The 12,809-nt window shown below is 37.6% G+C and overlaps 1 protein-coding gene across 1 annotated transcript; it reads left to right on the top strand.

Moving 5' to 3' along the window:
* Window positions 1-139: 139 nt before the first annotated feature.
* Window positions 140-12,803, top strand: gucy1b1 (guanylate cyclase 1 soluble subunit beta 1). The gene is made up of 13 exons (XM_010776034.1): window positions 140-238; window positions 560-633; window positions 2,709-2,809; window positions 2,919-3,037; window positions 3,481-3,678; window positions 4,762-4,992; window positions 5,199-5,315; window positions 5,891-6,024; window positions 7,003-7,200; window positions 8,608-8,845; window positions 9,568-9,708; window positions 11,052-11,206; window positions 11,538-12,803. The coding sequence occupies exons 1-13, from the start codon at window positions 236-238 to the stop codon at window positions 11,680-11,682; spliced, it is 1,854 nt and encodes a 617-aa protein (XP_010774336.1). The 5' UTR covers window positions 140-235; the 3' UTR covers window positions 11,683-12,803.
* Window positions 12,804-12,809: the final 6 nt, after the last annotated feature.

Genomic DNA, 12,809 nt, shown 5'->3' with positions numbered 1-12,809 from the left:
TGAATTCAGGTTCACTAGCATCAGTTGGACAACGCAGCTGCATTCTCATTGGTCAGGGGGTTTACGTAATCCCGGCTCTGATCTGCTATTGGAAAGATTCGCTGTCTGTTACCAGCTGAGGGAAAAAAGGGGGAATGGGCGCAGAGACACTCAGCATCTGTACCAAACGATGAATGTTGAGTCACATTCAACGGATTTTGCTTAAAAATAAGGGAGAAGAACAGCTACTGTCATCATGGTATGTTTACTAGGATTTTGTATTATGTATTATTGCTGGTAATATAATGTGTTCGTCGCTCGACGTGGTGTATTTGCGTTAGACATTTCCTGATAGAGACCGTAGCAGTCATAGCCTACAATAATTGTCTTGATATACTGAACTGTATTAGGATTATAATTGAACAGAATATGCATGCACATGTATTTTTGTTCAAGTATAGATTTAGGATGTAATATATTGTGTAAACACATGCATATATATTTCTAGTAAAGTTACCATTAAATAATATCCACGCTGCTCGTAGATTTTCCATAATTGATTGTATTTATACATTTACAGTATGGTTTTGTGAATCACGCCTTGGAGCTCCTCGTTTTGAGGAATTACGGCCCGGAAGTATGGGAAGACATCAAGTGAGTCTCTGGAGTGTGTGTTTACTATTCGACCCTGTTGGTATCATAGGTTACACTGTGGCCAAGCAGACCAACAGGGACACACAGGGCTACTGTACAGCACTCTGACTCACTGTAATGATTAACATCCATCCTGCAGGCTCACAGACACTCAGATAAAGTTAGCAAACATCACATTTATATTCTGACCCATAAAAACTCAAATTTTAGTCAGGAGCTTCAAAAAAAAAGAAAAAAAGTATAGAAATGTAATTATGACCACAACCGAAATGTTTGATAGTGAATAAAAGTGTTACCAAAAAAATGCCTGGATTCTTATTTATGTAAAAACATATGCAAAAATACGGACAAGTAGGCTATTCAATTGAAAGTACACACAATGCCTGCCATTATTCCTTGTGGGTGCTATATTATATTACAAGATATCATTTAAAAATATATTGATTTTTTTATACAATTTTATATGTGTAGCTGGTTGATGTTAAAACTCATCTTTTGGGCTTTATTTACTTATTTTTGCGTCGGTACACTGAAAAACAATGTATCATATTTAAAAAATGTGTGAAAAAAACCGCTAAATTGTAACTCAATCTGTCAAATAAATGCAGTGGAGTACCGTTTGAAGTACAAAGCAAAATAGAAGCACTCCAGTAAAGTACAAGTACCTCGTAGCAGGACCGTAGACAGGGTTTTATAAATATTGAGGTCATCAGAAACCTGCCATTCCCCAAAAAAAGGTAACCAGGGACCTCAAATAAAGTTCTCACAGTTTGTTTAAATGTATAGTATTTCTTTATACATTTGAAAAGTTTTGATAAAATAACTTTTATTCCCCAAAATGACCCTCCAAAAAGATTAACTTTTAAACTTTGAATAAAAACTTCACAGGTTTTGAAGAGCTTTATCAACATGTTTAATAGGTTAAATCTTAAGTATATATGAACATTTTAAAACCACTATATTAGGAGACACAGGACAGGGATTGCCAGGAATACGATTCTAGTGGGAAAAAGATGGATCCTATATTTATTTATTTGTCAGACAAGTATATAAACAATATCCCCAGATGCAGAATGTGAACTCCATCCAAGTTGCAAAAAATCCAAATTCCCAGAAGAAATACAGAGGGTATGACCTCTGTTCCTACTTCAAAGGCTTCAGTTCAATATTTTACTGAATCTAACAATATACTGAACTTTCCAACATTCATAGGCTATTAACTGCGTTCTGCAAACCTTTTGTATAATATAGGAAGCATATGGTACACCCCATTACAACATTTAGACGTACCGTAGGATGAATGTCTTCCACTATAGTAACATGTCATTTTTCTGCTTGTTGAAATGTTTGGTTATAAGTGCCCCAGATGTGACCCTGCCTTAAAAAAAAGAAGAATTAGAAAAAACATTACAAAAAACAGCAGCAGCTGTCCTGTGTAAATGTTTTTAAAGTGGTCCTTCTTTAGCCATCCAAAAAACACTTGATCTGAGCTGCATCTTGTGTTATCTTTGCAAATGGTACTCATAGTTTTTTTACGCACAATTTATCATTGTTGGTCTGTTTTCAGACCTTTGATGAGCTGGATCATTTAAAAATAAAATCTTATTTTCTTTTGAAAAGCTTTCAAGGCTTGGTATGTGTGTTCAGCTGTTACACATCCTGATAACATGGTGGCGGTTGCTCAGGCCTGTAAATCACTTTTGTTTTCTCAGTTAAACAGTACTAATCAGAACATGATTAAGTGTTCGGACAATATTGTAGAAAGTGGGTTGTAAGATGTATAAATAGCAGATGCTCTCTGCGCTCTGATCAGCGTTATATCAAAACCTGAAAATCTGCACTTGTTTAAAAGTGTAGCTTTAGGACCACACAAACACTTCAAAGCTATATGGAAACTTTTTTTATTACTGTAATACAAATCAAGAATACTCCTACTGTCGGCCACACACAGGACTAATACGTCCCGTAAAAATACTGTAACAATTAAACCTCTTTTGAAAAGGCAAATGCATGAGTTCAAGGTTTGTTTATGCTTAGATATTTGCTAATGACTGAATGCTTCATTTTGTTTTCAGGAGGGAGGCTCAGCTTGATATCGAGGGTCAGTTCCTCGTTAGAATCATTTACGAAGACGGCAAAACATACGATCTTGTTGCTGCTGCAAGTAAAGTTCTCAGTAAGTGACAGCACGGTTGTTTAGTATACTATATATGTGGGGTATTATAACACAATCAAAAATGTGTATTGTTTTCCGGGATACTGATGAGATCCTTTATGTATTTCAGAGATCGATGCAGGAGACATCTTGCAGATGTTTGGAAAGATGTTTTTCGAATTTTGCCAAGAGTCAGGATACGACACCATCCTGCGAGTGTTGGGATCCAATGTTCGTGAATTCCTGCAGGTAAGCTGTCTCTTTGCATGTAGAAAAAGTGGATACTACTAACTTAATGGTTTGTAAATATGCAATCTTAAAAGGGCACTTCACTGATTTTAGACATGTTTACATACAGTATCTCTAAGAGTGCTGCTCAGCCAATGGAGAAAATAACCCTTGACGATGTCCTTGGGGTCATCTAAGTTTAGCTGTGAGACTTTGACTTTCAAAATTAAAGATGCTGTTGTGGTGCATTGTGGGAATTTAAGGCTCTAGCTTTTCCACCATTACTCAGGACGAAAGTCACGATGTCTCAACCTCTCCCGCTTCATTTTGAACATTCATTTTCAAGTCCTATATTTCTTTAATATTTCATGTTTAATGTACCGCCTCATCATCTAACTTATTATATCCCAGCCAGGCTTTAATTAACTTTGATTGAATGTTGCATAATTCATCTATATTTTCAGAATTTGGACGCTCTACATGACCACCTGGGTACCATTTATCCTGGTATGAGGGCTCCCTCGTTCCGCTGCACCGACGCAGAGAAGGGGAACAATCTGATTCTTCACTACTACTCCGAGAGAGAAGGCCTGCAAGACATTGTGATTGGCATCATTAAAACTGTCGCTCAACAGATCCATGGGACAGAGATAGAGATGAAGGTGTGCATGGCTGTTTTTATTCTCTTTTGTTTGTGCAGCACTAATGAATCACTTTACTAATGACTGAGGACGGCTTGATGTGTTTCCTTTTTCCTCTGTTCATTTATGGTTCAACATTTATTGAAGCCTTTTAGTCCCTGTAATGCATTATGTGTCTCAGGGTGTAATTGAAGAGGTTATAATGTGAGGATTAAATAACAGAAACTTCCAAAACACCCAAACAGGAACGCTGCTGCGCTGTGGCAACTGCGCAGAGAGGTTTTGGCTAATGTCTGTGAGTCAGAGGATATTTTTAGATCTAAGTTATAGAGTCTTTCAGGGTGTTTGTTTCTTTCTCAGTTTTATTTGTACACTGTCAAACTGTGGATGAGTTTATATTGTCTATTTACTCCACGTTTATTAGACAGTTCATCCTGGGCAGAGGTACATATTTCTGATCTCAGCTCATTTTCTCGACCATGTTAATCAGATTTTGTGAAACTCAATATCGTAAACTGTCATTGGTATTTTAATTAATTTTTTTATGTGGAGGTCACAAATAACAGCCTGTAATCTGTACCAATAACTGCAGCATGTTATCATCCTTAAACACCCTCTGAACTTTGACTGGAGATTTCTCCTTGTTTCATAAGTGAGTGACATTTTATCCCAAACCTAATCATATGGTTCAGGCAGGATCATATTTTTCAGCAATTGTGTGTGTAATGAAAGAACACAAAATGGCAGACGCTCCAAATGTGACACCCAATTTCTGGAAATATTAGCCACTGTTGCTGTGGCAACAGGGTGCAGAGAGAGCAGCTTGACGTCATCAGGCCTTATGCCCATAAACCCACTGAATAATGTCACTTTACAATGTCTTCATTCTATAATCACAGACTTAGGTCATGACATCATGAATGGTATAGTATAAGTGGCACTTATATTGCAGTGGTGAAATATTGAATTGAAAACATTTAATGTTTGTGACCATATGCAACAATATAGGCATGTTTAATTTTTAGGCAATTTTAACTTGAATATGCCAGTTTTTGCAACAATAACATCCATATTCAATCTATATTTTAACTACATCTTATGCAGATGATCCAACCGAAAAGTGCAGAGTGTGACCACATCAAGTTTCTGATCGAGGAGAAGGACTCGGAGGAGGAGGCTTTATACGAGGACCTGGACGGCTTTGAGGAGAACGGCACACAGGAAACGCGGATTAGCCCGTACACGTTCTGCAAATCCTTCCCGTTCCACCTGATGTTTGACAGAGACCTGATGCTCACACAGTGTGGGAACGCCATCTATCGAGTCCTGCCTCAGGTGTGGATTCACATCCAATAAAGTCTGTTTCACTCGCAGCAAACACTGTGTCCTCAAGTCAGCACCTGATTATGTTTTATATTAACATGAATTACTCTCTGTCTTAGGTCAGGATTCCCAGCCTGAAGCATTCATTTATTTTATGGATGAAGCAATAACTTCTAATCTCATGTAACTAATTATGCATATTTCATTTTATTCCCCAGCTCCAGCCCGGCACCTGTATCCTCCCTTCAGTTTTTTCTTTGGTCCGTCCTCACATTGACTTCAGCTTCCATGGCATCCTTTCCCACATCAACACCGTCTTCGTTCTGCGAAGCAAGGTGCATATACCACATCATTACGTTCTTTGTCACAGTGTTCTTTCGATCAATCACATCAATACATCTTATTATATTAGTTTACATTTGACTGAGAAACAAGCATTAAATCACATCCAAATAAAAATCTAATTACAGTCCAAACTGGGTAAATGACAGAAGGTGTTTATATTACACGACATAAAAATAAAACTGTGCAGCAACCAACAAATAACTCGTCTTTTACTCATTACTCAAGCCTGCAAGGTAGATATATTTTTGGTAACGTTGAGAAATGTGAAGCCAAATGTTTTGAGTAGCACAGAAAACGTGTAAGAAATCCTAATTGAAATAAGACAGTTGAAATGTTGGTATTTCTTTCATTGTGAAAGGACTGCCACTCCTTTAGCTATGATAAGGAGAATTGATAAGATCTGAACTAATTATGTCCAATGGAGGGAGATGCATGTGACACTTCGGGCAAAAAGCCCCATACAGATTTAGAAATAAAGAGTGAGCTGAACTGGTGCCCGGTTTTGAAGCAGATTTAGAGGAGAACACATAATGCAATATTCATAAGTGTGATGTAATCCTGACAGGAGGGCCTGCTGAATGTAGAGACTGTGGAGAACGAGGACGAGCTGACGGGGGTGGAGATCAGCTGTCTGAGATTGAAAGGACAGATGATTTACTTGCCAGAGGCGGAGAACATCCTTTTTCTTTGCTCACCCAGGTAAATCCATTCTGCCCTGAAAGGAGCACAGACTACACACACCACTGAATGGGAACACTACCATTTTCGCAGAGATGACTGTCCTGGTATTTAATATTTCAATGCCATAAATGTATTTTAAAGAATACCATTACTGTTATACACACTATATAATATCGAACTATATAAACCAGAATTGTAAGTATTTTAGAAATGAGCTCAAGGGCTTAACATTATTTGTTCCTTTTTTTAGTACTTTTAATTCTCTTTTACTTTTTTCATAGTGTTCAGTAGGCCTTTTGGCAGAAGATTAAAATATAGAGAAGTGGGTCACAAAGAAATGATAATATGGGAATAAAAAATAGGGGTAAATAGTACATTTGTGAAGGTATATTTTGAGATACCGATTGATATGTGAGAAGAAGTATTTTGGGCAGCAGAGCATGTTAATGATGTTTGTGTTTTCAAAATGGTATTTCATGGTATTTTATTGAGCTTCATTTTACTTCCAAGCTTTCATAAACCAGCCATGTTTAGGTGCATGGTCAGAAAAAATATATATCTGTGTGCTGGTTATTAAATGGGTTCCTCTGTTGTGACCTCCATTAGCCTCTGTGGCGCCTGTATAACCAATCAGACATTTCCAGTTATATATTGGACGCAGGAGAGCAGGGTTCAATATATCTTGCCCTCACAGATCGAAGATACTTTGCAGAGAAGGTTGCTCCTACTGTAGGTTAGGACGAAAAGAGGCCGAAACGTAAGAGCGTTCCTCCTTACCTGACTAGATAAGACTCATACAACACTGACCTTACCATTAACAACAGGGACATGTATCAGGAGGCAGGAGGCTCGGCCCTGAAAGAAGGACAGTTTGAGGCTCATCGTCTGTTTAATTTACCCTGATTGAGTAGGTGAACAAGACTCAGAAAAAGGTCTGCAGTTTTCTTTCTGCCCACAGATAGAAATAAGACCTTTTATTTCACCTTTTATTACTAGTGTCATGAACCTGGATGATCTGACCCGAAGGGGGCTTTACCTGAGCGACATCCCGCTGCATGACGCCACGCGTGACCTGGTGCTGCTAGGTGAGCAGTTTCGCGAGGAGTACAAGCTGACCCAGGAGCTGGAGATATTGACAGATCGTCTGCAGCACACCCTCCGGGCCCTGGAGGACGAGAAGAAAAAGACAGACAGGTCAGACTATCATTCTCAGGTGTAAACTACAGCTTTAGGTTTTGGTTAATGAGTTGCCAACTTTAGATTTCTCTCTTTAGAATAACAATAGAGGAACTTTTACACAGTTGTTTTATGTAAATAGTTTCCGTAATGATTTTCATCATATTTCAAGGTATACTGTTATACCTTATAAACTGGCATTTCCCTTGTCAGATGGACTTGATCAAGCAAATCATATTTTCTATCTTCTGAAATAGTTTAATTGAAATCCTTTTAGAAGACCAAAGATGTAACAACTGCCCAGAATGTACCACGGAAAAAGTAAAGATAAGACAAATGTCATCAATATTTAATTCATCACTAATTTGTTCATTATGTGGATATCCCTTAAACTTATTTTCATAGCAAAGCAATGTCATTATATTTCAGTTATGAGTCAGCCTCAAAACACACTGGAACAATAGTGCCGTCATTCTTCACTTATCTTACTTTGTTGGAAAAGTAAGTGGCAAACATTGTTTATGATTCGTTTTTAGAGAGATAGAATAGTAGCCTCTGAACTATTCCCTTTTAAGGAAGATTTTGAGACAAGAAACACAGAAGATACAGCAGGACACTAACAGATGTCACTCCCGTACAGCTATGTTGAGTTTACATGACAGTAGGATGACAGGGGTCAAAATCTATTGTTATACAGAAGTGGATATTTGCCTAAGCTACTTTGCAGGTCCTGTTATGGTGAAGAGAGTTGGTTTGGACTCTGGGTTTCAGACACAGGGCCTGTCATAGTCATTTGTGGGTGACAGCATTGCTCTTTCATCCCTATATTATTATTCTCGCCATTCTCCTGTCTCAAAATGCCTTGGGCCTCCAACATTGATTTAAATTCATGGCTCCTCTCTAAATATTAAAGAGAACAGCTGCTGCATTGGCTTTGCCTTTTATAAGCTTTAAAACACTGTTTTCCGATAATGAAAACATACATTTATGCTTTATTTGCTTCTGTTCAGGCATGTACTTTAAGAAAAAAAAGTATGCCCTTGTATGTTACATGTAAGAGTGAAATAAGATGTTAAAGATGAATATGTATAGCTTGGTATATAATATACTCCTATTTCCATTTATACATTTGTGTGTGCTGACCGTTATTTGTTCTGCATGTGTCATGTGTCCACATATCATGATGCATCATGGAAGGTATTTTGCTTTTAACAGGCAGCCATGATCTAAGCAGTTACCATAGAAACACCACCCTTCCATCTGAGAGCAGCTTGTATAGCGAAATAGCCAAAAGGTGGTGGGTGAGCAAATAAAATGCTGATCCAAAGGATGAACTCGGTCTGGCAGTCCAAGCTTATTCTGCCGCTCTCGTACACCACATCTGCAATTTTGCTCAAAAGAATGATTTCCCTTCTTCCCTTTTAGATTGCTCTATTCTGTCCTTCCACCGTCTGTTGCCAACGAGCTGCGACACAAGCGGCCTGTCCCGGCAAAACGCTACGACAACCTGACCATCCTCTTCAGCGGCATTGTGGGATTCAATGCCTTCTGCAGCAAGCATGCCTCGGCCGAGGGAGCCATCAAGATAGTCAACCTGCTCAACGATGTTTACACACGTTTTGACATCTTGACAGACTCTCGGAACAACCCTTATGTATACAAGGTCGGAAGCAAGAATTTTACCATGACAGTATATCATGCATTTGTGTACATTTCTCTCAGTAAAGGCATACGAAGAGAAGGATCTATGCAGCAGAGAGATAATAATCAAAGTGTACAAAAAGTCTAAAATGAAAAATGTGTGGGCTTTTAACTGTTCTGTGCTGCTTCTTCAACTTAAACGCACCGGTGAAGCACATCGACCACTTGTTGAATAATGTTAGGCAATTACGCACAAGAACACAGTAAGAGTATTTATATCAGTTGACATGGGTTTTTCACCATAGGAAGAGTAGCACTAACTTCTAAACAAAGTATAGTTTTACAGAGACACTGCACCGTTTTATAGGCCTCATGCAGCAGATTTACACTCTAGGCTTTCAGACAAGAATGCACTTTAAGAAGTCAAACAGACCTCGGCACTTCCAGGGAATCGGCTTCAGGCACTGGGTCACCAAAAGAAGTAATATTTACTCTACAAGCAGAAAGGCTAGGTGGTCCTCTGGTTTTAGCGGGGCTTAAAGAGGCCCTGCATGTCTTAAAGCTGATGTAAGTGTTTAAGTGTTTATTTCAGGGTGTTTCAGTTTATTTCTAGCTGTGCTGTGCATTAAAAAAAGAAAACAATCTTTGTAGCACAGTGGGAAAATATGACTTGTCATGAACCAAAGCATAATTGGTTATGATCAAATTAACATAAGGAATGACCAGATGTTTGTCTTTATACAGGTGGAAACAGTGGGCGATAAATACATGACAGTGAGCGGCCTGCCAGAGCCGTGCATACACCACGCCAAGTCCATCTGCCACCTCGCGCTTGATATGTTGGAGATCGCTGGACAAGTCAAAGTGGACGATCAACCAGTTCAGGTGAGATATGATTCTAATGTTTCAGACAGGTTTATGGCTAAATACTTATTGATTTTTGTATAAATAACTGTAAATGTCAATAACTACACATTGTTATGTGTATGTATTGTATGCATGCTAAGCTACACTGAGCGCATACCAAATCATTTTTATATGGAGTAAACAACTATATTATTCTTTATAAACTGTGATAATTTTGCTGCAATATTCTCACAATGATATTTGTTGATGGTTTGTGTGTGCAAATGGTTGCCAACTAACAATATTTCTAATTGTATTGTATTTATTGTCACAATTCTCAATCTTTCTCTTCACACATTTAATGATTTAACCATTTGTTCTTAGCAAAGCATCTGTTGTTTTGGCACAAATACCTTGGGCATCTTTCGAGATTGTTTTACAAATACTGAGTATCAGACCTGACAAACTGCTCACTGGAATTCAAGCGAATTCGAGCAAATCAATTTTCCCTCAAGAATATTTAATTTTTTTTAACAAAAACGTATATCTGCATGTTTTGACGCTGAAATAATGCTCCTTGAAAAGTTGGATAAAAAACAGCAGACTTTTGTTTAACTGACTGCTGGAGATTGTTATTGTATCAATGACTGTTGAGACTTAGCTTTGGAAAATCATGTCTGGTTAACAAAAGGCTGTTTATTTCGGGACATGGCACTGGCAGCAGAGGAGTGCGGTTTAGCAGCAGAAACAGACTCAAATCATCTCACGATCCTGTGTCTAAAAATACTTTCTCATTTGTCTCAGACGCTCAGCGTGTTCATGCTCTGAAGACAACAGGAACTGAAGTGCAGACAAGTTCAAGTGTAAATATTAGGCTGTGAATTGCCTGGGGCTACTTTTGAAATTGCTTGTTTATTGCAAACCTTAAAGAAAAAGATATATCTAATTTTGTGCATGGAAGGATTTCTGGCAAAGTTACCTTTATATCCACCCACCAAATATTGCACCTTTTCAGATGATAGCTTTAATAATTTGTTCCAACAAACTAAGAGAAGCATTAGGCTGAATATTTGCACAGCTTATTTAGCTCCTTTATCCAACATTTCGTTTTTTTATTGTTATGAAATATGTTACACACATAATACACAAATTCTGCATTTTTGTTAATAAATCAGGTGTGTCATGTGCTGCCTTACGTAATGCCCGCAGATAACTTATGATCAAAGCTCTTATCATATTATAAACATTTAAGCTTGGTTTTGACAGTGTTTGACAGGAAATAATGATATCTTTGTCATAATGATTTACTTTGATTAAATTATAACTGACATTGTTATTGGACAGAATGAAGAGTCTCCTTTATCATGTTCTTTTCTGTCCAGATTACTATTGGGATCCACACAGGAGAGGTGGTGACCGGGGTGATCGGCCAGAGGATGCCCAGATTCTGCCTTTTTGGAAACACGGTCAACCTCACAAGTCGTACAGAAACTACTGGTGAAAAGGGAAAAATACATGTCTCAGAATATACCTACAGGTTAGTACAACTGCCTCCTCATTTCATATCAGGGGCCAATTGTCATCTGCTTTTTTATTTGTGTAAAGTCATGATAGGATTGTATCACTAGAGAAACGATGTGGTTCTGAAGGAGCTTTGCAACTTGGTATGTAAGTATTAAAAAAATGTAATCTGTTAAGAAAATATAATTATTAGACTTGGAAGGACAAGCTGGACCAATTACAACCGAAACCAGTCTGTTTTGGTCAGTCAATTTCATGTTTTTTGCTGACAACATGTTTTCATAGAGTGAAATCCCCCGGACCATAGAGCGCGAGTGATTTACGATGGTGTTGATGTTTTTCTCCAGGTGTTTGCAGTCTGCTGAGAACGCTGACCCTCAGTTTAATTTGGAGTATCGAGGCCCCATCACCATGAAAGGAAAGAAGGACCCGATGAAGGTGTGGTTTCTGTCCAGGAAGCCCACCGGCACAGAGTCCTCCGCAGATAGTTAGAGCTTAACAATCTAGATTCCACATCAAAACAACACAAGGTCATCTTACAGAAGCTTCAGTTTGGTTCTGTGAAGTCAAAAAGGTCTTAATAAATGGCACATGTTCAGGGCAGGAGTGAGATGGATCAAGTCAAACAGAAAACCTATCTATCCAAACAGATATTTTAAATATGATGAACCTGTACGGCTGCTTCCCCTGCTCGGTTCTGCTTGACCATGAGCTGTCATGTCCTCACTATATTTTTTTAGCATAGACAGACACAATAGTGAAGTGTTTCATGAATAGTAGCTGTTATTGATATTCAAGTTTGATACATTTTTAGATAAAATATTCTCACATTGTTATTGTATATAAAATCACTAAGGGATTTGATAAGAAAAACATTTTTCATCTACCCTAAACATTAGGTTGATAATTTTGTCATATACTGTACTTGTTCTGTGTTAAGAATTGAAAGTATTAACTCTATCAGACCAGTTAGCCAATGAGAGTAAAACAATATATAGCTCGATATCATGTTTGTGCCAAAACATTACTGTCATTTTTTGAGCAGTCCTTTATTCATTGGCTGTGAGAGTTTTACACTGAATTATGTGACACTGGCATCAAAACCATAAAAAGAAAACATTATTGAGATATTATAGCTGTTGTATTTTATAGAGATATATAGATATCACCACTTTCACCAGTTCTTATGCACAAAAAGTGACCATGAGTCATATATTATAGAAATGTATACATCACTGATAATTAAAGCCAACAATACAATACATTATTTAATTGTATTGATTGCACCTCTTTACTCTATTTTTGTCTAATTCTATAATATTGAGTAATATGTTCAGTTCTACTAAATGTTGAGATATTCTAAATGATCCTCATATTTATTGTTAACATTGTGTTATGTATTTATTTGACTGTTTTCAAAAAGGACTAACTAGGTAAATGTTGTTATAGGTAAAACTACTGTTTGTGCCTCTATAGGTTTAACTATGTGCTATACAGTATGTGTTGGATTCATTTCACAGGAGTAAATGTACCACATCTTTTTCAACCTATTTTTCCAAAGTCATTCTTATTATTCTTAAACTTTATGTAATGTCCTTGCAAGCAATCCTCTCCAACCA

The sequence above is a fragment of the Notothenia coriiceps genome, unplaced genomic scaffold (assembly GCF_000735185.1).
Source record: "Notothenia coriiceps isolate Sejong01 unplaced genomic scaffold, NC01 NC01_scaffold00016674, whole genome shotgun sequence".
Lineage (NCBI taxonomy): Eukaryota > Metazoa > Chordata > Actinopteri > Perciformes > Nototheniidae > Notothenia > Notothenia coriiceps.
Note: the sequence above shows the minus strand (reverse complement) of the source record. Positions and strands in the feature narration are given on the sequence as shown.